Source organism: Peromyscus maniculatus, chromosome 4 (assembly GCF_049852395.1).
Source record: "Peromyscus maniculatus bairdii isolate BWxNUB_F1_BW_parent chromosome 4, HU_Pman_BW_mat_3.1, whole genome shotgun sequence".
Lineage (NCBI taxonomy): Eukaryota > Metazoa > Chordata > Mammalia > Rodentia > Cricetidae > Peromyscus > Peromyscus maniculatus.
The window spans coordinates 15999456-16026844 of record NC_134855.1 but is presented as its reverse complement, the minus strand read 5'-3'; the positions used below and the strand labels follow the sequence as shown (position 1 = coordinate 16026844).

The 27389-nt window shown below is 42.8% G+C and overlaps 1 protein-coding gene across 17 annotated transcripts in view; it reads right to left on the bottom strand.

The window, feature by feature from the left end:
* Ehmt1 (euchromatic histone lysine methyltransferase 1) overlaps positions 1-23745 on the bottom strand; it is a 174022-nt gene extending 150277 nt beyond the window's left edge. For 5 of the 17 annotated variants that reach the window (XM_076569287.1, XM_076569295.1, XM_076569289.1 and 2 more), the window contains exon 1: positions 23643-23706. In XM_076569287.1, the coding sequence (XP_076425402.1) occupies positions 23643-23705 (63 nt within the window). In that variant the 5' untranslated portion in view covers position 23706. Of the gene's footprint in view, positions 1-20842; positions 21077-23066; positions 23332-23642 lie in introns of those variants that run through there. The other 12 variants (XM_076569286.1, XM_076569288.1, XM_076569297.1 and 9 more) reach the window with 6 other exon arrangements.
* Positions 23746-27389: the final 3644 nt, after the last annotated feature.

The following is a 27389-nucleotide window of genomic DNA, read 5'->3' as shown; positions in this document are numbered from 1 at the left end:
CTTAATAGAGATTATGAAAGCGAGGTCATGGACAAATGTTACGCAGACACTAAGAGACCATGGATGCCAACCCAAACTATTATACCCAGCAAAACTCTCAATCACCATAGATGGAGTAAACAAAATATTCCATGATAAAACCAGATTTAAACAATACCTATCCACAAATCCAGCCCTACAGAAAGCACTAGAAGGAAAAAAAATCCAACCTAAGGAAGTTAAACACACCCATGAAAACTCAGGCAATAGATAATCCCACACCAACAAATACCAAAGAATAGAAACACAACACTACCATAAAAAAATAACAGGACCCGGGCAGTGGTGGCGCACGCCTTTAATCCCAGTACTCGGGAGGCAGAGCCAGGCGGATCGCTGTGAGTTTGAGGCCAGCCTGGGCTACCAAGTGAGCTCCAGGAAAGGCGCAAAATTACACAGAGAAACCCTGTCTCGAAGAAAAAAAAAAAAAAAACAGGAATTAACAATCACTGATCATTAATATCCATCAATATCAATGGTCTCAACTCACCTATAAAAAGACACAGGCTAACAGAATGGATAAGAAAATAGGATCCATCCTTCTGCTGCATACAAGAAACACACCTCAGCCGGGCGTTGGTGGCGCACGCCTTTAATCCCAGCACTCGGGAGGCAGAGGCAGGCGGATCTCTGTGAGTTCGAGGCCAGCCTGGGCTACCAAGTGAGCTCCAGGAAAGGCGCAAAGCTACACAGAGAAACCCTGTCTCGAAAAACCAAAAAAAAAAAAAAAAAAGAAACACACCTCAACTTCAAAGACAGACACTACCTCATTGTAAAGGGATGGAAAAAGGCTTTCCAATCAAATGGACCTAAGAAGCAAGCTGGAGTAGCTATCCTAATATCTAATAAAATAGACTTCAAACTAAAATCAATGAAAAGAGATCAGGATGGATATTACATATTTATCACAGGAAAAATCGACCAAGATGAAGTCTCTATTCTGAACATTTATGCCCCAAATACAAAGGCACCCACATTTATAAAAGAAACATTATTAAAGCTTAAATCACACATCAAACCCCACACACTAGTAGTGGGAGATTTCAACACATCATTCTCACCAAAAGACAGATCTACCAGACTGAAACTTAACAAAGAAATAAAGGACCTAACAGATGTTATGATTCAAATGAACTTAATAGATATCTACAGAACATTCCACCCTAACACAAAAGAATATACCTTCTTCTCAGCACCCCATGGAACCTTCTCAAAAATTGACCACATGCTTGATCACAAAGCAAATCTCAACAGATACAAAAACACTGGAATCACCTCCTGTATCTTATTGGAGCACCATGCCTTAAAGATAAGATTTCAATAACAATAAAAACTATAGAAAGCCTACAATTTCATGGAAACTGAATAATGCCTACCTGAAGCACCAATGGGTCAAGGAAGAAATAAAGAAAAAAATTAAAGATTTCCTAGAATTCAATGAAAATGAAAGTACAACATACCCAAACTTTTGGGACACTATGAAAGCAGTGCTAAGAGGAAAATTCATAGCACTAAATGCACACATAAAGAAGATGGAGAGAAGCTGGACAGATGGCTCAGCAGTTTAGAGCACTGGCTGCTCTTATAGAGGACCATGGTTCAATTCCCAGCACCAACATGGAAGCTCATAACTGTAACTCCAGTTCCAGGGGATCCAACACCCTCATACCAATGCACATAAAATAAAGTTAAAAAATTTTTAAAAAAAGATGGAAAAATCTCATACCGATAACTTAACAGCACAACTGAAAGCTCTAGAACAAAAAGAAAGAAACTCACCCAGGAGGAATAGACACCAGGAAATAAACAAATTGAGGGCTGAAATCAATGAAATAGAAACCAAGAGAACAATACAAAGAATCAATGAAACAAAGAGTTGGTTCTTTGAAAAAAAAACAAGATAAACAAACCCCTAGCCAAATTAACCAAAAGGCAAAGAGAAAGCACCCAAATTAACAAAATCAGAAATGAAAAGGGAGACATAACAGCAGACAACAAGGAAATCCAGAGAATCATCAGGTCAATTTCAAAAACCTGTACTCCACATAATTGGAAAATCTGGAAGAAATGAACAATTTTCTGGATAGATACTACATACCAAAGTTAAATCAAGACCAGATAAACTATTTAAATAGACCAATAACCCCTGAAGAAATAGAAACAGTTATTAAAAGTCTCCCAACCAAAAAAAAGCCCAGGACCAGATAGTTTCGGTGCAAAACTCTACCAGACTTTCAAAGAAGAACTAATACCAATCCTCTTTAAATTGTTCCACACAATAGAAACAGAAGGAACACTACCAAACTCTTTTAATGAGGCTACAGTTACCCTGATACCCAAACCACACAAAGATGCAACAAAGAAAGAGAATTACAGACCAATCTCCCTCATGAACATTGATGCAAAAATACTAAACAAAATTATTGGCAAACTGAATCCAAGAACACATCAAAAGATCGTCCACCATGACCAAGTAGGTTTCATCCCAGGGATGCAAGGATGATTCAACATACGAAAATCTGTCAATGTAATACACCATATAAACAAACTGAAAGAAAAAAACCCCACATGATCTAAAGTAAATTAGATGCTGAAAAAGCCTTTGACAAAATCCAACACCCCTTCATGATAAAGGTCTTAGAGAGATCAGGAATACAAGGAACATTCCTAAACATAATAAAGGCAATTTACAGCAAGCCAACAGCCACCATCAAATTAAACGGAGAGAAACTCAAAGCAATACCACTAAAATCAGGAACTAGACAAAGCTGTCCACTCTCTCCGTATTTATTCAATATAGTACTTGAAGTTTTAGCTAAAGCAATAAGACAACAAAAGGAGATCAAGGGGATACAAATTGGAAAGGAAGAAGTCAAACTTTCACTATTTGCAGATGGTATGATAGTATACGTAAGTGACCCCAAAATTCTACCTGGGAACTCCTACAGCTGATAAACTCCTTCAGTAAAGTGGCAGGATACAAGATCAACTCAAAAAAAAATTAGTAGCCCTCCTATACACAAATGATAAAAGAGATGAGAAAAATCACCCTTTACAATAGCCACAAATAATATAAAATACCTTGGGATAACACTAACTAAACAAGTGAAGAACCTGTTTGATAAGAACTTTAAGTCTCTAAAGAAAGAAATTAAGGGGGGTGGGGGGTGGCGGCAGCGGAGGCAGTGGCCCACGCCTTTAATCCCAGCACGTGGGAGGCAGAGGCTGGCGGATCTCTGTGAGTTCAAGGCCAGCCTGGTCTACAAAGTGAGTTCAAGAAAGGCTCCAAAGCTACACAGAGAAACCCTGTCGAAAAAAAAAAAGAAAAGAAAAGAAAGAAAGAAATTGAAGAAGATACCAGAAAATGGAAGGATCTCCCATGACATAGTAAAAATGGCCATCTTACCAAAAGCAATCTACAGATTCAATGCAATCCCCATCAAAAATCCCAACACAATTCTTCAGACTTGGAAAGAAAAATACTCAACTTCATATGGAAAAACAAAAGACACAGGATAGCTAAAAGAATCCTGTATAATAAAGCAACCTCTGCAGGCATCACCATCCCTGACCTCAAGCTCTACTATGGAGCTATAGTAATAAAAACAGCTTGGTACTGGCATAAAATCCATCATACAGACCAATGGAATTGAATTGAAGACCCTGACACTAATCCACATATATATGAACACCTGATTTTTGACAAAGAAGCCAAAACTATACAATGGAAAAAAGAAAGTATCTTCAACAAATGGTGCTGGCATAACTGGATGTCAACATGTAAAAGATTACAAATAGATCCATATCTGTCACCATGCACAAAACTCAAGTCCAAGTGGATCAAAGACCTGAACATAAATCCAGTTACACTGAACTTGATAGAAGAGAAAGCAGGAAGTGTAGCTAGAGTTTTCCTGCCTTGCCCACAGTCAGGACAAATCTTTGTCACCCGCCAGTCCCACAGCCGCTCAGACCCAACCAAGTAAACACAGAGACTTCTATTGATTACAAACTGTATGGCCGTGGCAGGCTTCTTGCTAACTGTTCTTATAGCTTAAATTAATCCATTTCCACAAAACTATACCCTGCCACTTGGCTCATGGCTTACCGGCATCTTCACATGCTGCTTGTCCTGGCGGCGGCTAGCAGTGACTCCTGCCTTCCTATTCTTTCTTTTCTCCTTTCTGTTAGTCCCACCTATACTTCCTGCCTAGCCAATGGCCAATCAGTGTTTTATTTATTGACCAATCAGAGCAACACATTTGCAATACAGAACATCCCACAGCACAGGAAGTACTCTTGAACCCATAGGCACTGGAGATCACTTCCTAAATATAACACCAGTAGCACAGACACTGAGAACAACAATTAATAAATGGGACCTCTTGAAACTGAGAAGCTTTTGTAGGGGAAAAGACACGGTCAATAAGACAAAAAGACATCCTACAGAATGGGAAAAGATCTTCACCAACCCCACATCTGACAGAGGGCTGATCTCCAAAGTATATAAAGAACTCAAAAAACTAGATATCAAAATACTGAACAATCCAATTAAAAAATGGGCTAAAGAGCTAAACAAAGAATTCTCAAAAGAAGAATCTCAAATGGCTGAAAGACATTTAAGGAAATGCTCAACATCCTTAGTCATCAGAGAAATACAAATCAAAATGACTCTTGAGAATCGAACTACCTTAAGACCCAGCCATACTACTCTTGGGCATATACCCAAGGAATGCTCAATCATACCACAAAGATACATGCTCAACTATGTTCATAGCAGCATTATTCGTAATAGCCAGAACCTGGAAACAACCTAGATGCCCATCAACTGAAAAATGGATTAAGAAAATGTGGTACAAGGAGTACTACTCAGCAGAGAAAAACAATGACAGCATGAAATATGCAGGCAAATGGATGGAACTAGAAAATATCATCCTGAGTGAGGTAACCCAAACCCAGAAGGACAAACATGGTATGTACTCACTCATAAGTGGATACTAGATATATATAAAGCAAAGGACAATCAGACTGCAACCCACTAAACCAGGGAGGCTACATAGCAGGGAGGACTCTAGGATGACTGTGGCTTATAATAAGTTTTGGTTTTACTCAATCACTGGGCAAGCTTCAGTGAAACATTTCACTATTAGGATAAGAATTTATACTGTATCAAGCTGATAATAGAAAAATAAATTAATTATTTTAAAAATTTAAAAATTAAAAAAGAAAAGAAAAATTTCAACTGTTAAAAAAAAAACCAAGACCGGGCGGCGGTGGTGGCGCACGCCTTTAATCCCAGCACTCGGGAGGCAGAGGCAGGCGGATCTCTGTGAGTTCGAGGCCAGCTTGTTCTACAGAGTGAGTTCCAGGAAAAGCACAAATCTACACAAAGAGAGATGGCTCAGAGGTTAAGAACACCAACTGCTCTTCCAGAGGACCTGAGTTCAATTCCCAGCACCCATATGGTGGCTCACAACCATCTGTAATGAGATCTGGCTCCCTCTTCTGGCCGGCAGGTATACGTGCAGACAGAACACTGTATACATAATAATTAAATCTTTAAAAACAAACAAACAAACAAACAAACATATTTTGCTAAAGTGAAAAAGGGGAACTAGGGACTCATCATTCCTCTCCACATTCTATTCTTTCCCTTGTTTTATATATTTTAAATTTTTCATCAGTGGATTCTGCTGGAGTATCTGCTGCAGATAAGCACTGGAGGGCTCCTGTTGCAAATCACCCTCTGGAGCAATGAAAGGATCTTTCTACTGGCACTTGGAGGATATGCGATCTGGTGTTGGTGTGGGCCCAGGGTTCTGTTTATGTCTTTCCTCAGGACAATGAGGATCCTCTGGGTTCCTGAGCACTGTGTGCACCCTGTGGCTGCGGCTGAAGCCCAACATGAAGGCCTATTTGGCCTTCGTGGAAAAACTCTCCCCTTCTGATGCCAATGGTGATTGAGAGCCCAATATGGCCAGCCTTGGCAAGCATTAACGTAAGCCTAGGAACTGTAGCCATGTGGTTGGATTCCCTAGAAGGTAATGTATGGTAACTGCTTTTTCAAGTATGTTTGAGAACGTATCACCCAGACACCTTAGAGAATAAGGATAACCCTGAAGGTCACTGACCTCCATTTGTTAACAGTAGCATGCCAGCTAAGCCTTTTCATTTTCACAATCCTCTTCAAGCTGGTGTAGTACCTACTTTTCAGGAGTAGCTCTGTGCCACATTTACTGGCCTCCTGAAATTCATTTAGCCCCCTTTGAAGATACCTTAAAATTTATGAGCCTGAATGTAGCCATTATGAGACCATTAGTTATGCTCCTTGTGAGCTGCCTGTTTTTTCTTTATGGTTCTTAGTTGTTCTTTCGCAGAGCTGCCAGTTTAAGTCGTGCTGGGATCAAGAAAAATGGGCCTTGGCAGTTCATGTTCCTGGAGTTGTATCCATGCCAGTGGATGCCCACACACTCCAGAAGAGAATTTGACATCACTGCTGCCGTTGTTTCTGTTATAGCAGTAGCAGCCACCGCTGCTACTGTTTCTGGGATTATCATCTCACAATTGGTTATTACAGCTAGCACAGTGGAGACCCTGGCAGCAAAAGTAGCTACCACAGTTAGTTAATTTTTCATTCTATTGGGTATGATAAATTTAATTCAATAGTTATATACAGTTCGATTAGCTTTGAAAATTATAAATTTATAAACTCAAGTTCCATTTGCTTTTGGGATACCATCTTATAAGGACTCCAATTAGCAATAAGGCTCATTTAGGAAGGGAATGGCTCAGTTGCTTTTAGCCTACTGGCTATGGGTTGGTTAGGACTTCTGTTGGTCTTTTCTGTGTCGAACACACAGATTGCAAGCCCAGCGCCACTTTGAGATCTTTGGCAGAAGTTAACTCTGCAGCTCACACACGATTGAGCCTGTATGATAATGAGTATTCAGAGACTGGTAAAGCCTGGGGCGCTCACCAACCTAAGACAGAGCACCTGTGTGGCCTGGGCAGGCGTCTCCATGACAGGTAAGGTGACCTGCTGACGTCCCATGCAACCTAAGTCAGAAGCTCATTTTTTAGTAAAAGGGGGACCTGTAGGGCCCTGGCCCCATTTTTAGGTAATTATTACCTTGCTTGCTGACCTTGACCTTGATATCCTCCCTATGCTAATTCCCTGCCAGGTTCCACCCTCCTGAATGCTTAAGGGAAGTTCCTTGTCTGTGTATCCTGCATAATGGGCGTTAACAGCTTAGATACAAGATTGTAAAACATAGGTAGCGAGCTTCTGCCCTCCAAGGTTCTCCCATTGTGCTGTAAGCCTGTATTTAAGACCTCCTCCCTCCTTATATCTCTGTAGATACCCTGAATGCTGTTAGCAATCAGTAACCTCATGCTTATAGTACAGCCAGTAACTTCAAAAGAACTACCTCACTCCTATCCCCCTCGTCCAATCCCAAGCTGCATGTAAACCTTTCCTATATAAACCCCTTCAAGTGAGTGCTCAGGGCCGACCTCCTCCACCCACTGTGTGGGATGTTGGACACGGACCAAGCCCAAGCTTGCTTGTTATCAATAAATCCCTTTGTGTTTTGCATCGAGAAAAAAAAGAATTTGTACTGTTATCAAGCTGATAATAGAAAAAACAAAATAAAAATAAAGAAGGAATTGGAAAGGCCAGTTAAGGGCAATCTGCACTGGTCCCAGAAACAGGATGTAGACCTGGAGGAAGCAAAAGAAATGGTTGGAATCCTGCTACATTGAATCTCAGTTCACTGTCATGACAGGCCTGAGTGAGCAGAAGCCAGGGAAGCTACCAGACATACTACAACGTTCAGGATCAACCCTACAGCCCAAACTGAGTACTATCATGGCCATGAAGCCCTACTCTAAATGCTACGCTGAGAGTCACATGTAGTCTCCATTTTTTCCTTACAAACACCAAGCTAGGATCTACACCCATCTACACATTTTCACGTAGATGTGTGCCAAGCCATCTCCTACCATATTAGATCCATAGTGAAGGCTCATCAAGTTTCTTTTGCTGTTTGACATAGTATTAATTAAGAGGAGTACAACTGAAACTGTAACCAAAGGTGACATTATGCTTCCAAAAAAAATCCCAATGTAAAGTATTACAAGCAACAGTAGTAGTTGTCAGGCACCATAGTATTTCTAAGTAACAAGAATTATTTCTTATTTTTTCTTCCTTTTTTTTTTTTTTTTTTGTTGTTGTTGTTGTTTTGTTTTTCTCTGTGTATCCCTGGCTGTCCTGGAACTCACTCTGTAGGCCAAGCTGGCCTGAAACTCAGAGCTCCTCCTGCCTCTGCCTCCCAAGTACTGGGTTTAAAGGCATGTGCTACCATGCCTGACTAGGATTATTTCTTATTTAGAGATGTTGACATTCTTGGAAAATAAATGGGCTGAAATTACTATTGAAATGAAGTCACATGAAGCTGCCCATTCTTTAGGTTTTGAACTATTTCATCATGTGAATAACTTCCATCTCTCCCTTTTAGAATAATTAATTAACCAATTAAAATATCAAAAGCAAAGTCTGCTGTGATGGAGCAAGCAATACTTGGGAAGTGGAGGCAGGACCAAGAATTCAAGGCTAAACTAACCTACATAGTGAGTCCAAGGGCAGCCAGGGCTACAAGACCTTGTCTCAAAAAGCAAAACAACGGGGGCTGGAGAGATGACTCAGAGGTTGGGAGAACTGGCTGCTCTTCCAGAGGACTCAGGTTCAATTCCCAGCACCCACATGGCAGTTAACAACTGTCTGTAACTCCAGTTCCAGGGGATCTTACACCTTCACACAGACACACATGCAGGCACACCAATACACATAAAAATAAATAAATCATTTTAAAAAATAAAAATAAAAAAAGCAAAACAAAAAAATGAATATAAATAGCAAATTTCAAAATAAGTATCATCATCATCCTAACTCAACTTTTTTCATTTCTTTATAATTTTTCAGCTTATGTCCATGTTTTGCATGATTGCAAGGTATATAAACAATTCCCCTTACACACTCCATCATATTCACACATTCTCATGATTATCACACTATGGCAAGTAGAATATTTCATTAGGTTCATAGATCATAAAGTATTAAAACATTCTATCTGCTGAGCCTAGCAACTCAAGCCTGTAATCCTAGCAACTCAGGAAGCTAAGAGAGGAAGACCCAGAAGTTCAAGGTCTGTCTGGGCTACAGAATGAGTTCAAGGATAACCTGGACAGAGCAGTGAGACACTGTCTTAAAGTGAAAAGGGTACTGGGAGTAGTTTCAACGGTACAGCACTTGCCTAGCACACCCAGGGTCCTGGGCTGAATTCCCCAAACTGCAAAAGCAGAGACCAGGACAGAGATCACAGAAAGTAAAAAAGAAAAAAAAAAAAAAAATTTTTTTTTTTGGTTTTTCGAGACAGGATTTCTCTCTGTAGCTTTGGAGCCTGTCCTGGAACTCACTTGGTAGCCCAGGCTGTCCTCGAACTCACAGAGATCTGCCTGCCTCTGCCTCCAGAATGCTGGGATTAAAGGCGTGGGCCACCACCACCCAGCCAGACAGTAAAATATTTTAAAGCAAACTTTGAAAACTACTATTAGTATATGGATGTAAGTAATAAATGTGAAGTAAACATTAATGCATGTCATGCATTTGATTTTCTTCTGTCAAGTAAAATGCTCTGTATGATTCCTGAGCACACAGGTGATTATATCTGGTTGTCTGAACAATGAGGAAATCTTTACTATCTCTAGGAGTTCAGTTGTTTTCTTTTTATTGTTGTTTTATAAGATTTGTTTTTATTTTATATTTATGTACCTGCATGTATGTACACCACAGAAGTACCTGGTGCCGGGGAGGCCAGAGAGAGTATTAAATCCCCTGGAACTATAATTACAGACTGTTGTGAACAGCTCCATATGGGTGCTAGGAATCTAATCCCCATATGGAAATCCCTCTTAAATGCCAGGCCATCTCTCCAGCCCTTGTTTGTTTTGAGACAAGATCTCACCCAGTAGTTGCATCTGGCACAAAAGTTTCAATGCCTCCCTAGCCTCCCACTTGTGATACTCCTGCCACCAGAGCACCAGAATTATAGATGTGTCAGTAAGGATTTTACCAGCCTGTACCAATCCAGTACTTGGGAAAGTCACTACATTCCTCCTGCTGTATCCCCTCTACTCAAGTCTCTAACACCCACCTCTGTTCCCCATGGTGGCATGTATGAACCATAAGAACCATATGAACCCAGCTTAGATGCACCCTCCTACCTAGCAGAGTTCAACCACACTGTGTTCGCAGTTCCTGTGCACTAGCACTTCACTTTTTTTTTTAATGTTATGCTAAGCAAGCGCTCTACACTCAGCTACATCCCTAGCTCTCCACATCATTTTCTAATCACAGTATACAACCCCAATCTGACTTCAGATCTAGATGTACACTCAGGTCTCTTGGTCTGAGCAACTTTGTACAACCTCTATCTGACCCAGCCTACCATGACCTAACTAACATTTTCATAAAAATGACAGGCTAGCCGGGCGGTGGTGGCGCACGCCTTTAATCCCAGCACTCGGGAGGCAGAGCCAGGTGGATCTCTGTGAGTTCGAGGCCAGCCTGGGCTACCAAGTGAGTCCCAGGAAAGGCGCAAAGCTACACAGAGAAACCCTGTCTCGAAAAACCAAAAAAAAAAAAAAAAAAAAATGACAGGCTAAAGGCGGGAGGTAGCGGCACACACATTTAATTCCCAGCACTCAGGAGGCAGAGGTAGGCAGATCTTTGAATGAGGCCAGCCTAGCCTACAGAGGGAGCTCCAGGACAGCCAGAACTACATAGAAAAACCTTGTCTTGAGGAGAAAAAAGACAGGTTAACATCAGGCATGGTGGCAGCATTATTTCCAGCATTAACAGTGTTAAATAAGAAAGAATGGGAGGGACTGGAGAGTTGGCTCAGTGGTTAAGAGAACTTCCTGCTCTTGTCAAAGACCCAGATTTGATTCCCAGCACCTATAAGGCAGCTCACAACCAACTCCGTCCAAAGGGATACAACACCCTCTTCTGACCTTTGCAAGCACCAGCCACATTTGTGGAATACACACATACATGCAGACAAAATATTCAAACACAAAAAAATTTTTCAAAAAAGAAAAATTTGTCTATAAAGGCCATTTTGTTTAGTTTAGTGTTTTCAAGTGTTAGAAAGTGAACTAGGCAAATGCTTTACTGCTTAAGCTACCTTTATAACCCCTGGAAATGTGAATTTGAATATTAACTAGCAGCAGTACTGGGTCAATATTAAACTTCCAGAATAGATCCTTGCTACAATTTTCAAAGAACTTAACCTCTTCTGAAGAAATCAACCCAGAAAATTTTACGGTTGAAGTGTCTGTGCAGCTAAACTCACTTTCTAATGACTCTGCAAAAACACACTGCAGCGTTAAAAGTAGAGATAATGGAGTGAGCATCAAGTGAAAAGGGATGTGGTAGCTGATCCCTTATGCACAGGTTTGGAACTGGCCTGGCAGAGATGAAGACATTCTAAAGAAGCACTTTAGTCTCTAGGACTAACTATTAAACTATTAAAACAACTGACAAAAAAAAGGGGGGGGGTTGGTTTTTTTGTTTGTTTGTTTGTTTGTTTTGTTTTTGGTTTTTGTTTTTCGAGACAGGGTTTCTCTGTGCAGTTTTGGTGCCTGTCTTGGATCTCACTTTGTAGACCAGGCTAGCCTCGAACTCACAGATCCTCCCAAGTGCTGGGATTAAAGGTGTGTACCACCACTGCCCAGCTCCAAAAATTTTTTGTTTCGCCAGGAATCTCACTGGGAAAAGCAAAGGGTTATAGCCAGAAGGGGGACTTCCCTCCTGAAATATTTCTTGAAAGGTATTTCAAACAGTTTTAATTAGCCCACAGGACAAGACTAAAACCCAGATAATGGGACCACACCTTAGCAAGGACAAGGACTGCTTTTAGCCAGGAAGCTGGAGGCAGTGGCAGGTAGATCTCTGAGTTCAAGGACAGCCTGTTTACAGAGAGAAACCCTGTCTCAAAACACAAAAAAACAGGGCTGGAGAGATGGCTCAGCAGTTAAGAGCACTGGCTGCTCTTCCAGAGGTCCTGAGTTCAATTCCCAGCAACCACATGGTGGCTCACAACCATCTGTAATGAGATCTGGCCCCCTCATCGGACTTAAAAAATAGATAAATAAAGCTTGTTTTAAAAAAAAAAAAAAAAAACAAGGACTGCTTAAATGTACATATCCTCAACCCTATATTCAAACTTTGATCTTGCTATGTATATGGCACACACCTTTAAAGGCAGGTGGATCCCTGTGAGTTCCAGAATAACCTGGACTACATAGAAAGAACTTGCTTAAAAAAAATAAAATGAAAATAAATCAATGAACTTTGATCTCATTTCAGGACCCCCAAAGACAGAACTGGGGCCTTCACAGAATCTCTTTGTTCCTCTTCCCAATATGGCCACACTGAAAAAAATCTCTGGTGTTTTTTGTTGTTGTTGCTGTTCTTTTTTTTTTTTTTTTTTTTTTTTGCTTTTTTGTTTCTCTTTTGAGACAGTTTCTCTGTGTGGTCTTGGCTGTCCTGGAACTATATAGCTCAGGCTAGTTTTGAACTCAGAGACCCACCTGCCTCTGCCTCCCAAGTGCTGGGATTAAAGGCATGCGCCACCACCATCCGGCAATAAATCAATCTTTAAAAAATAATAATGAAGGCCGGCCTCTGTGAGTTCGAGGCCAGCCTGGGCTACCAAGTGAGTTCCAGGAAAGGCGCAAAGCTACACAAGAGAAACCCTGTCTCGAAAAACAAAACAAAACAAAAATAATAATAATAATAATGAATGCTTAGGCTAGGGATGGAGCTCAGTTAGGTAGAATGTCTGCATACCACATAAAATCTGTCCTAGTGGAGTACATCTATGATCCAAGTACTCAGAAGGTGGAAGCATAAGGACCAGAAGTTCAAGGTCATACTTAAGATTTACATGGGGTTCCAGACTAGCCTGTGCCCTCTGAGTCAAGCAATCACCATTTTGGGGCATTCAGCTGTGTGCCCCCTTGCAAAAGATCACAACTGGGTTGGTAGATGGTTTACCGAAGAGGGGGTAGAGAAGCATACCATATGCTCACACAACTCTGCTTTAATTGCATGTAGTCTGGGGAGGGGCTAGAGTACACATACATGTGGGAGAAGTCTAAAGTAGAGGTCTCCACCTAAGCAACTGTTCAAAAGCCTTCATCCATACTGGGTAAGGGCTCTCCTGTTATGGCCTGTCAGGGTAGAGAGCACCCACAGCTCTGTAAGTAGTCCCTCACCTATGATCTGTAAGGAAACACAATAAACTCATTGGTTCTACAGAGTGAACAATGGCAGAATCATGTCTCAGTTTGTTGTTGGGACCGTAGGAAAAATGATGGATGATGTTCATGTCTCTTCCTTTGTTGGGGACACAAAGGTCCTTGCCCCCAGAGCACTAGGGAACTAGGAATGCTAAACACACAGAGAACTCTCCTCAAAGGAAGAATTACCTGTTTTCCACCTAAAAGGCTGAGAATGGATATTGGTAACAACTTGGTGTCCTTTTGCTATCTACGGAGGCAGACCTTACCCAAACCTTCCCAGTCTCTCCCTTCATAGACCTTTATTTTTAACTTTGTTTCTTAGTCAACAGGATCCATCTTTAGGGGAGATGTCACATGTACTTTATAGCCTGCTGACCTCTATGCTTTCTTGGTCAGAGACCACTCGATTCTAGTCCCTTTGGCTACAGAACCCACCCTCTCATGGTCACATACACTTTCTAAAGGAGTTTCTAAGTAGTGACACCTTAAGCTTTATTGTGCATCTGGAATTGGAATGATTGTTGCCCGGAAACTTTTCCCCAAATTGTACTGTTTTAAATATGCTGACAATGAACCTCCTGGCATCAGACTAAACTACCCACAGATGTCCTATGATGTTAGGGCTGAATGAAGGACAAGTATCAGCATCATCTCTGCTGGTCTGTTAGGCCGCTAACGCATTTCTATCACAAACCACACCATCCATCAATCAGTCAGTCAATCAGTCAGTCAGTCAGTCAGTCTGTCTGTCTGTCTGTCTGTCTGTCTCTGTCTCTCCCTCCCTCTTTCTCTCCCTCCCTCCCTTACCCAGACAAGCAGCCCTGTGCACAATGACTATTCAGATGAGAACCACTATCAAGATTTGTAGCTGGGCTGGAGAGATGGCTCAGCGGTTAAGAGCACTGGCTGCTCTTCCAGAGGTCCTGAGTTCAATTCCCAGCAACCACATGGTGGCTCACAATCATGTGTAATGAGATCTGGCATGCAGGTAGAACACTGTATACATGATAGATAAATAAATAAATAAATCTTTTTTAAAAAAAAGAAGGAAAGAAAGAAAAGAAAAGAAAAAGATTTGTAGCTATAACCAGCCAGTCACAATCACTTTAATCCAAGCACTTGGGGGGCAGAAGCAGGTATGTCTCTTATAGTCTCTTGATCTATATAAGTTCCAGGAGAGTCAGGGCTACATGGAGAGACCACGATCTCAAAAAAAAAAATTCACAGTTCACAGTTAAAACAAATGCTTCTGACCCTCCCACTTCTGTTATCCAAAAAAAAAAAAAATCAACCAAAGATATGGACAAGAAGGAAAGAAAACAAAAACTCCATCTAGTCATCTAGGAGACACGTAAAAGCCTGACAAAAAACATGAATAGGAAGTTAAAAGTTAAGCTAACTCACTACATGGCACAGAGGAAGGAGGAATTTAAATAAGGGGGTGATAAATAATAAGCAAGCTGACTGATCCTGAGAGACATAGAAAGGACAGAAAGAAGCCAGCGATCCTCAAAACCTCCAAGAGGAATTGGTAGAAACCCACATAACACCACAGACCAGCAGATCACATTCGAGAGTCACAGGAGACTGGAAGGTGAACCCTAGAGAAAGCTCCAGAACAAGCTGGCAAGATGGCTCTGTATGTACAGATGCTTGCTGCCAAGACTGACAACCTGAGTTAAATACCTATAGACTCCCACAAGTTTTTCTCTGCCCTCTACACATGTACACAATAGCACAATTAAAAACTAATACATTTCTTAGCAACTTCCAAAAACACACACTTGAGGACAGGCAAGCACAAAAAAGGGTCGAGTAAGCGATTCCATGGGAAACAAGGACAGCAGGAAGAAACTACATGCGTTCAGTAATGGGTCTTTACACTACCTTTTAAGCCAGTTCATACAGATGGTCCCCAACTTATAAATGGTTCAACTTAAAATTTCTCAACTTTGACCTGGGCATGGCAGGTAACTTCCAATACTTTAGAGGCATGAATAACACAAGTACAAGGTCAGCCTAGACTACAAAATTATGTCCTGCCTCACAAAAAATAATTTTTCAACTTTACAATTATGAAAAATGCACATTTAATAAGAATCATACTTCAAATTTTTATTTTTTCCTTACTAGTAACAGAGAGGTCAATCTTCTTGTAATACTACTTAACCAAAGCAAGGCCAGGAACCATATGCTACAATGGGATTTCACAAGACAGGTAGGTGTGTTAAAATGAATTTTCAATTTACAATGTTTTCAACTTAAAATAGGGCCAGGCAGTGGTGGCACATGCCTTTAATCCCAGCATACAGGAGGAAGAGTCAGGCAGATCTCTGTGAATTCAAGGCCAGCCTGGTCTACAGAACAAGTTCCAGGACAGCCAAGGCTACACAGAGAAACCCTGTCTCAAAAACAAAACAAAAAACAAAAAACAAAACAAACAAACAAAAAAAAAACAAAAAAAAAAACAAGGGCTGGAGAGATGGCTCAGAGGTTGAGAGCACTGGCTACTCTTCCAGAGGTCCTGAGTTCAATTCCCAACAAACACATGGTGGCTCACAACCATCTATAATTCGATCTGGTACCCTCTGCATACATAATAAATTAAAAAAAAAAAAAAGATAAAAGAAGCCAGGTTTGGTGGTATACAGCTCTTAATCCCAGCTCCTGGGATCAGTAAGTGCATCTCTCTAGGCCCACATTAGCTGTTCCTGAAGAGGACCAGAGTTCAGCTCCTAGCATCCACATGGCAGCTCACGATCATCTGTAATTCCAACTCCAGAGAATCAGATGCCCTCTTCTAGCCTCAGCAGACACCAATCCCCATGTGGCACAAACACAGAAACAGGTAACAGAAGAAGAAAATAGAATCTTTAAAGTTGCTATTTCCTGATCTAAGGAACAAGTGGCTTCATACCCTCTGGCCACTATGCCTTCCCCAGAATGAAGCACTGCATCCTCTGAACACTATGCCAAAAGCAAGCCCAAACTGGATGTGGTAGCACATAGCTTTAGTCCCAGCACCAACACTCAGGAGACAGAGGCAGGCAGATTTCTGTGAGGTCCAAGCCAAGCAGGACACAATGAAACCCTGCTTTCAGGGTTTGGGATTTAGCTCAGTGATAGAGCGCTTGCCTAGCAAGCGCAAGGCCCTGGGTTCAGTCCTCAGCTCCAGAAAGAAAAAAGAAAGAAGGAAAAGAAACCCTGCTTTCAAAAAAAAGTGAGCCAAAGTAAGCCTGATTACTACCCACACTAGAAGGAGAGAACTGACCTCCACTGAGGCCGGCATGTATTGAACCTCCACCACCCCACCCCCTGCCCGCATGCATAATTTAATAAGACAAATCATCCGTCCTCTGTGTTACTCTGCCACCACAATGAGAAGTAAAACACTAAGCAAACACTCTCACTTAACTATATCCCAAACCTCTTGTTTTATTATTTTATTATAGTATGAGTGTTTTGCCTGCATGTTGTGTCTGTTCACCATGTGTCCGCCTGCTGCCCGTGGAGGCCAGAAGATGGTGTCAGATCCCCGGAACTGGAGTTACAGATAGTTGTGAAACACCATGTAAGTGCTGGGAATTAAACCAGTACCTCTGGAGGAACAGCTAGTGCTCTTAACCACTGAGCTCTCCTGCTGGGGAATAATTCTTCTGTACACTGTAAATATGTATTGCACTCATTGTTAATAAAAAGCTGACTGACCAATAGCTAGGCATTAAGAGATTGGGCAAGACAGCCTGAGACAAAGAGAATGCTGGGATGAAGAGGGGCTGAGTCAGAGGAATCGCCAGCAGAGGCAGGGATGAGCACACTGTACTAAGAAAAGGTACCAAGCCACACAGCAGAGCGTAGATAAGAAATGTAATTTAAGCTGGGCGGTGGTGGCGCACGCCTCTAATCCCAGCACTCGGGAGGCAGAGGCAAGCGGATCTCTGTGAGTTCGAGGCCAGCCTGGGCTACCAAGTGAGTTCCAGGAAAGGTGCAAAGCTACACAGAGAAACCCTGTCTCGAAAAACCAAAAAAAAAAAGAAAAAAAAAAAAAAAAGAAAAAAAGAAATGTAATTTAAATGTAAGAGTTAGCAAGTAAAAAGCTTTAGCTATTGGCCAAGCATTTATAAGTAATATTAAGTCTCGGTGTTGGTTACTTGGAAAACTGCTGCTAGAACAGGAAAACTCTGCCTACATCATCCCTCCAGCTCTCTCTTTTCACTTTTTATTTTGAGACAAGATCTCACGGATTCTCAATGACTGGCTTGAGCTCACTCGGAAGCCGGAGCAGCCTTGAACTTACAATCTTCCAGCTGTGTAGTGGTGGTGCATGCCTTTGATCCCAGAACTTGGAGGGCAGAACCAGGTGGACCTCCTGATTCTTAGGCCAACCTGGTATACATAGTGAGTTCCAGGACAGCCAGGGGCTATACCTAGTCTCAAAAAACCAAAAAATAAAAAAACTTACAATCCATCATCCTCCCAAGCAGCTGGAATTTGCTTCACTTAAAATACATTCAACTTTATCTACTCTGGAAAAAAACCACACAAATGTACATGACAAGAATGTTCACTACAGGGCCAATGAGGCAGTTCAGCAGGTAAAGGTGCTTACCACCAAGATGATAATCCAAGTTTGATATCCAGAACTCACAAGGTAGAAGAACCAAGTTTAGTAAAATGCCCTCTGATCTCTCTCTCTCACACACACACACACTCATACATGCACACCCAATACAGACATGCACAAATAAATGTAAAAAAAAAAAAAAATTAAGGACATTCATTATAGCATTATTAGTAAAGATAAAAATAAGTTATAGTCAGTTTAAAGCCCTGCATTTAGACTTTTACATACTTACAGAGTAACTGAAGAGAGAAGCACATCTGTGTTAAAGCAAAAAGAAATATTAAAGGTGATAGTGGCACACACCTTTAATTCCCAGCACTCGGGAGGCAGAGGCAGGCCAGTTCCAGGACAACCAAGGCTACACAGAGAAACCCTGTCTTCAAAAACAAAAACTAACTAAATAAACAAAAAAAAAAAAAAAAAAGGAAGGAAAGAAAGAAATATTACTGTATAAAAAAAAAGTTTCAGGGTCTGGAGAGATGGCTCAAAGGTTAAGAGCACTTGCTGCTCCTGCAAAGGACCTAAGTTTGGGTCCCAGCACCCAAACTTGACAGCTCACAATTGCCTGTAACTCAAGCTCCAGATCTGATGCCCTCTTCGGATCGTCAAGGGACTTGCCCTCTCTCTCTCTCTCTCTCTCTCTGTCTATATATATATATATATATATATATATATATATATATATATATATATATATATATATATATATACATATCTTTTAAGTTACAGAACAAACCAGGTATGGTAGCTCATGCCTTGAATCCCAGCACTCAGGAGGCAAGAGACAGGTAGATCTCTGAGTTCAAGGACAACCTAGAATACACAGACCAAGTCTATGTAGAAAAATTCTGTCTCAAAAAACAAAAACAAAACAATGTTTTCAGTAAATAAAAACTCGAGCCAAGAATGGTGACAACACCATGAATTCAAGGCCAGTCAGGGCTATGCTGTCTCAAAAAAAAAAATAATAAATAAAATTAAAAATTTAAAGAAAAAAAAAATCAAGCTAGGCGTGGTGGAGCATGCCTTTAATCCCAGCACTCGGGAGACAGAGGCAAGTGATCACTAAGTTTGAGGCTAACCTAGTCTACAGAGCGAGCTCTAAGACAGCCAGGGCTACCCAGAGAAACCCTGTCTCAAGGGGGAAAAGAAAATTAAAAGTCAAATGGAAGCCGGGCGTTGGTGGCGCACGCCTTTAATCCCAGCACTCGGGAGGCAGAGGCAGGCGGATCTCTGTGAGTTCGAGGCTAGCCTGGGCTACCAAGTGAGCTCCAGGAAAGGCGCAAAGCTACACAGAGAAACCCTGTCTCGAAAAACCAAAAAAAAAAAAAAAAAAAAAAAAAAAAAAAAAAAAAAGTCAAATGGAGTCTGGGTCTACAGCTGAGTGGTAGACAAACTGCCTGGCATCAGGAGAGCCTGTACCCTAGGTTTGCTCTACAGAGCACTGGGGATTGGGGGTGGGGGGTTCAAACTGGACTTCTTTATCAACAGCAATAATGGAATGCTGCTGACCTTCAGAAGGCTGGGATACAGCTCAGTGGTAGAGTTCTTTCTTCGAAATTCATGACATTTTGTTCAGACAAAATCCTTGTGAACCATACTGGTCCTCACTCAATCCCTGGAGCATACCATCCGCCCCCCCCCCCAAAAAAAGTCCTTCATAACTGACATAATTCCAAGCAGGAATTCCATGCTTACCCAAACTTTTTCTTCAAGTATGACAGTAGGGAAAGTACATCTATATTTTTAGACATAAGAAAGGTTCACTGCCATTAACAACCTCTGCCTTTTTTTTTCTTGAGACACAGTCCCCTGGAACCCAAGTTTGCTTCGAACTTGCAACACTGCTGAGGATGACGTAAAACTTCTGATACTCGCCGGGCGGTGGTGGCGCACGCCTTTAATCCCAGCACTCGGGAGGCAGAGGCAGGAGGATCTCTGTGAGTTCGAGGCCAGCCTGGGCTACCAACTGAGTTCCAGGAAAGGCGCAAAGCTACACAGAGAAACCCTGTCTCAAAAAAAAAAAAAAAAAAAAAAAAAAACTTCTGATACTCCTGCCTTTACCTACCTAGCGCTGAGATCTCAGGCATGCACTACCACCCCCAGTTTAAGCTAGCCCATCACTCCATCAACTCTACATCCTCAGCCCCATCGCCATCTACTTCAGCAGCTACTAGAAAATACATTCTACCCCAGGGGGACAGGGGGAGACAGAGCTCTCTGAGAGCAAGGAAGGTAGACCAAACTCCAAAGATAATGCTGCACACCAGTCCAAGAAAATGCCCATTCTAACCAGCAGGTGACCACAGAATTCAAAGGAATTAAACTCCCCATCTTTTATTGCTGGAGGCACACAGATAATCCCTACAGTTGGTGAGAAGAGACATGGTAACAGCAGCATATACTCAGAAACATGAGGTAAACACTCAGGAACTAAAACACTAAAGTTTCCAATAATATCTCTTAGCCCTGATTTCTTTTTAAACTGTGTATGTATATACTATTCTAAAAAAAATTGTTTTGGGGGTTAATGTTTGTTTTGTTTTTCAAGACAGGGTTTTCCTGTGTAGTGCTGGCAGTCCTGGAACTCCCTCTATAGACCAGGATGGCCTTGAACCCAGAAATCGAATACCTGTCCAGCGCCAGGACTGAAGTCATACTCCACCACACCTGGCTGTACCCCAGGCTAACCTAATTTATGATCGATCTTTCTGCTTCAGCCTCCATGTGCTAAATCACAGGTGTGCATGTCCATATCCAATTAAAATGTAAGACTAAAGGAAAAGAAACAAAACTAGGCATGGTAATACACACCTGTAACCCAAGGAGGATCAGAAGTTCAAGGCCAACATTAGGAGCACAGCAAGCGCCTCTCTCAAAACAAAGATAGAGATACAAGTGGGCATGGTGGCTTATATACCAACACTCAGACAAGAAATTGGTCATGAGTTCCAATGAGTTCCAAGCTAGTCACATCAAGGCTCTGTCTCAAAAGAAAAGAAAAGAAAGCAAACTGGAGAGATGACTCCACAGTTCACAGAACACTTGTTGCTGTTTCAGAAGACCAGGGTTCAACTCCCAGCATCTACTTGATGGTTCACAATCACCCTAACTCCAGTTCCAGGGGCACCACTGCCTCCACTGGCACCAGACATGCAAACATAAATGCAAGTAAAACATCCATACACATAAAATTACATATAAAGGCAAAACATTAATACACATAAAATTAAATATTTTTTTAATCTTAATAAGAAGATACATATTAGCCAAGTACAGATTTTGTTTTGGAAGGCACTCCTGCTGCAAGATAACATTTTTGCTAAGACAAAAGCCCTATGTATCACACTCTGATCCTGTGACCAGGACATACATTTCAACCCAAGAAGTAGATTAGCCCACATCAATCTACAAAATGGAGAATAGGGAACACATTAATAAACCTCTCCACTACCTCAGCAATACACAAACACACACTTAGATAAGCTTCAGTGTCAGCTCTAATGCATTAATCATCCCACAATTAATGAACCCTAACCAGTAAATATTTCAAGATTCAGTGAGGATGAGCCCATGCCTACCCAATTCCACAGGACCACAGACGAGGACCTCTCACCCTGTCATGCACCTCCACGATAAGCACGTCAAGTCATAAATACAAAGGCAGGTGTAACACGTGTTTATTCAGTATGTGCTCTCTAGTCACACATCTGCATCTTCAACTACAGTGCACCCTCTGAAATCCTGGGGCTACGTGCCTGTTGCCTCACCTGCAAAAGGGATACCACAGAACCTACTTGGTAAAACTGCTGTCATGTTTATATGCTACATTATGCACAAAAGACCTACACAGTAGGGCTGGGGCCAGGCACAGGCTCAACAAACACACATTCTATGTATGCTGCCTGGGAAATCAAAGATACTGGAGGCCACTGACAATTCCATCTTTGAGGGGTGAGGGGAGCAGGGTCTCTGTAGTCCAGGCTAGCTTTGAACATGCAATCCTCCGGCCTCAGCCTCCCAAGTGCTAGGATTAACAAGCATGCACTACCACACTCAGCTTCCTCCATCAATTAGTAACACCAAGTATGTGCCTGACACTGAAAAATGGCCAGGCCAGGGGCTGGAGAGATGGCTCAGCAGTTAGGAGAACTGGCTGCTCTTTCAGAGGTCCTGAGTTCAACTCCTAGCAACCACATACTGGCTCACAACCATGTATAATGGTTATAATTTTGCATACATGCAAAAAGAGCACGCATATACATAAATAAATCTTTAAAAAGAAAGAAAGGAAGATAAGTGGTCAGGCCTACAACTGACCAAAGTTACTTACCTCTGCCAAGTCTTATTTTCCTCATCTGCTAAATAGGAAATACAGTACCCGATGCACAGGTCATTAAAAAACTGAATGAGGTAACTTCTCTGAAGGGCTTAAACAATGCCTAGAACACATCAAGTGCTCAATAAATGATGAGAATCACTATTTATCTCCTTCCTTACAATCCTGGAAATGACTTAGAATTATCTCTTATACACTTGTGTTCCTGGTGCCTAAGTCAGTTCTTGAACGTTAAGTACTCAACAAATCCTCCTTGCATTAGATCTGAAAACACGCCGTTCACTTATATGAATACCCCTCAAAAAGGCAAGAGAAAAGAAAAGAAATTCAATGATCACACACTATCTGGGGTAAAATGTACTGCTGAACCTACGCATCACACATGTGCCAGCTTCTCACTACACCTTCACTTGCTGAGGTCTGGAAGTCCCAAAAGCTAACTGTTCCCGCGGCTAATTTCGGAAGAAAACTGTTATGTTATACTTTCTTCCAAACCTGCCCCGTACTTCGGCCCTACGAACACAACACTAGTGCATTCTGCGGACCCCGACTCCTTGTCGGCCTTTCTCAGCTTGGGGAAGACAGCGGTCCCTCTCTCCGGGGCATAACGTTTACGCCGCAAAGAAAACCAGGAAGCAAACTATCCCGCAGAAAGAGCAGAGGGAAGGCCACCACGCGAACAAAAGAACGCTAACTCGCCGTGCCCCGCCGCTTTAATGCCACCGGTGAAGAAATAAACTTGGGTCCGCAGACAATCCACTGTCGAGCGTGCTGCCCGTGGTCACCCTGCTGCAGCGGCTTTGTGCGCGGGAGACGAGCGGGACCGGCCAACTTTTCCTTAAAGATGGTGCCACGCTCTCGCGGCGAGTGAAAGGTCACGGCGCGGGGCAGCAGGCGCAGGCCGGCCTCATCTCCGCCGCGCACAAGTTGGCCCGCTCGACTTTGCCTTTTGTCTCCGCCACCCCCGCTCCGACCCGCCCGCAGTCAGGCTCGCGGCTGCGGGATGCGGGGCCGCGGCCTCCTACCGCCCGCCGCGCTGCTGCCGCTGCTGCCGCCGCCGCCGCCGCCGCCGCCGCTCCGGCCCGCCGCGCACAAAGCGCGCCGGCGGAGCGCGGGCCGGACGCTGGGGCCTCGGCGCCGCCTGGCCCGAGGCGGCGGGGGCGCGCGGCCCCACCCAGCTCGCAGCACGCTTGGGTTCCTGCCCTCTCGCCGCGGCTGTTGCCATCATGATCACGGCCCCGCGCCCCAGCGCCGAACGCCGGCCCCGCGCCTCACCTCAGCATCCGCGGCGGCCATGGCCCGGGCCCGCAGCGTGGCCCCGCCCCTCCCGCGCGCCATCGCCCCGCCCGCGCCTCGCGGCCTAGAGCCGGGGCGGGGCTGGCCGGCCACTCTTGCGCCTGCGCGGATACCCGCGGCTGCGCACCGGGACCCGATCGTGCGGCGCCTGCGTCTGGAGGCGAGGCCAGGTGACGCCTGCGCGCTGAAATTCAACCTGGGCACCTAGAGCTGAGACTTCTTCACCTTCGCGGAGGTTTCCGTTTCCCGTCTCCTTGGTTTCACTCCCTTTCTTTTACCTGCGGTCCGAAAGTCCCAGAAATAGGCTAGTGCTAGGTTTCAAGTTAGGCGCCATTCTTGAGTTAGCAGAAGAAATCTGTGTTTCTGTTTGGGTCTGCAAGGGTGTCTGTCACCCTTTTGTCCCGCGTGTCTAAACTGCACGCGACTGCCTTGTTGACTGTCACTAGCCAGCTGGGTTTCCACTATTGTTTTGGTTTGGTTTTGGTTTTGGTTTTGCTTTTTTGGTTTTTCGAGACAGGGTTTCTCTGTGTAGTTTTGGAGCCTGTCCTGGATCTCGCTCTGTAGACCAGGCTGGCCTCGAACTCACAGCGATCCGCCTGGCTCTGCCTCCCGAGTGCTGGGATTAAAGGCGTGTGCCACCACTGCCCGGCCTTCCACACTAACTTTTAACTTCTGTCCCTACGACCCTTATTCTAATCAGTAGTGGCTCCTAAGTGCAAGAATAATGAAGTGACCTTTACAAAGTGCTAGAGAAGCATAAAGTGCTTCCTTTAAGTGAAAAGGCAGGAAATATCAATAAATAAAAGTCTTAACGCTAAGGTAGCCAAGAAAAGAACAATGCTAAGAACTTACTTTCCATGAAATTGTGAAAGAAATTTGTGCTAGTTCTGCTGTGGAACTTCACACTGCAAAAGTTACAGCCACGGGGCATAAATGCTAAAATGGATAAGGAGTTAAATTTGTAGATAGAGAATATAAGAGCCAGGCGTAGCGCCGCCTTTAATCTCAGCACTCTGGAGGCAAAGGCAGGCAGGCTTCTGTGAGTTCGAAGCCATCCTGGTCTACAAATCGAGTTTCAGGACAAGCAAGGCTGTTACACAGAAAAGCCCTGTCTTGTAAAACAAATATATATGTATGTATGTATGTAAATATATGTATATATGGAAATATGTATATGAGAAATGTATTCCAGTGGTGAGCACACATTATGCCAGAAAAAGCACGAAGGCTACATGAAGACTTCTGAAAGGGGGTACTTGGGGAGAAAAAAAAGGGGGGAGGCACCAAGCCATTTTATTGCAAATGGGAGATGGCTATACTGATGATGGGTCTGGACTAGGGGAGGAAATAAATAAATGAATAAACAAACATGTGAATTGTTGTTAATGTATTATATTAATAATAGAGAGAGAGAAAGAATAGAGGATTTATATACCGTGGAGAGGTTGCGTCTACATTTGAAGCTGCTGCCACATCTCAAGCAGACTTGAAAAACAGGGATTAAGGTGAAAGTGCTGGGGAACTTAGGTCATCTGAGGAAGATGAAGAAGAAACTGAAGCAGAGGCAGAAATTGATACATGAGTAAAATTGCTGAAATGTTTCAAACTTCAAAGATATGGAGGGCCAAATTATGGAATACGTTCCTAAGATGAAACACAGTAGTAAAGTCACCAGCCCAGCCAAACACGGTGACACACACCTCTAATCCCAGCTAGAACCTAGAACTAGAACCATGAGCTACATAGAAATATCCTGTTTCCTAAAAGAAAGACAAATGGTACTAGGGGGTAAGCCCAAGACTTAACATGCTAGGTAAGCATTCGATCATTGAATCTTCTTTTCTTTCTGTGAGCCAGGATCTGAGTGAGTTGCTCAGGCTGGCCTTCAGTCTAATCAGTCCTTGAACCAACCTGCTCTCCTCTGTCAGCCTCCCTTGTACCTGGGATTACAGACCTCACCATTAGAGGTTGATTTTAAATTTGTATTTATTTGGGTTTTTTTTTTAGTTGTTTGTTTTGTACTTATCTATTGAATTGGTTTTTCAAGACAGGGTTTCTATGTGTAACAGCTCTGGCTGTCCTGGAACTCATTTGTAGACCAGGCTGGGCTCAGAGATCCACGTGCCTCTGCCTCCAGAGTGCTGGGATTAAAGGCTTGTTTTTTTTTTGTTTGTTTGTTTTTGTTTTTTTTTTTGGGATAATACAACTTTTTTAATGGTGGTTTGGGGTTTTTTTTTTGTTGTTGTTGTTTTAAAGATTTAGTTGTTTATTATGTATACAGCATGTATGACTTCAGGCCAGAAGAGGGCACCAGATCTGATTACAGATGGTTGTGAGCCACCATGTGGTTGCTGGGAATTGAACTCAGGACCTCTGGAAGAGCAGTCAGTGCTCTTAACCTCTGAGCCATCTCTCCAGCCCCTGTTGTTGTTGTTTTGGTTTGGTTTGGTTTGGTTTTTCGGGACAGGGTTTCTCTGTGTAGCTTTGCACCTTTCCTGGAACTCACTTGGTAGCCCAGGCTGGCCTTGAACTCACTGAGATCCACCTGGCTCTGCCTCCCGAGTGCTGGGATTAAAGGCTTGTGCCACCACTGCGCGGCTAATGGTTTATTTGCAATGTATCTTTATATACATTGGTGTTTTGCCTGCATGTGTGTCTGAGAGTTGTCGAATCCCTGGACCTGGAGTTATAGACAGGTGTGAGCTGCCATGTGGGTGTTGGGAATTGAACCAGGGTCCTCTAGAATAGCAATCAATGTTCTTAACCACTGAGCTATCTCCACCCTGTTTTATTCTTTTTTAAGATTCATTTTTCTCGAAAAACCAAAAAAAAAAAGATTCATTTTTATGTGCATTGGTGTTTTACCTACATTTATGTTTGGGAGAAGGTGCCAAGTCCCCTGGAACTGGAGTTCCAATTGAGAGCTGCCATGTGGGTGCTGGGAATTGAACCCGGGTCTTCTGGAAGAGCAGCCAGTGCTCTTAACCACTGAACCATCTCTCCAGCCCACAATGTGTAGCCCAAGCTGGCCTCAAACTCCTACTTCTGCCTCCTTCAGCAAATCCTACTGGCAAGCACCACAGATTGTTTTATTCCTCTTTTCCTTCTTTTTTTTTTTTTTTAAGATTTATTTGTTTATTATGTATAGAGCATGTATGACTGCAGGCCAGAAGAGGGCACCAGATCTCATTACAGATGGTTTTGAGCCACCATATGTTTGCTGGAAATTGAACTCAGAACTCTGAGCCATCTCTCCAGCCCCTCTCTTCTCTTTTTTTGATTTCTTGAGACAGGGTTTCTCTGTGTAGCCCTGGCTGTCCTGGAACTCACTCTGTAGAACAAGCTGGCCTTGAATTCACAGAGATCTGCCTGCCTTGTCCTGAGTGCAGGGATTAAAGGTGTGTACCACCACTACCTGGCTTGTTTTATTCTTGAAGCAGTATCTCACTACATAGCTTGGATGGCCTCAAACTTTCAGTGTTCCTGATGCCTCTGCTTCCTGAAGAGTAGGATTACAGGTGTCTCACCACACCCAGCCTGGATACATTTTTTATAAAATTAAAAAGTTCACCTGAGCTGGGGGTGGTACACACCTGTGTTGTAATGCCTACCTCATTCATCTTACTTTATCTCTTCACATAGTCATGGTTTCATCTCAAATCACCATAAAAAGGGGTGAGCATAAAACAGTGAGATTGTTTGAAAGTTAAAGCACTTTCATGTAAT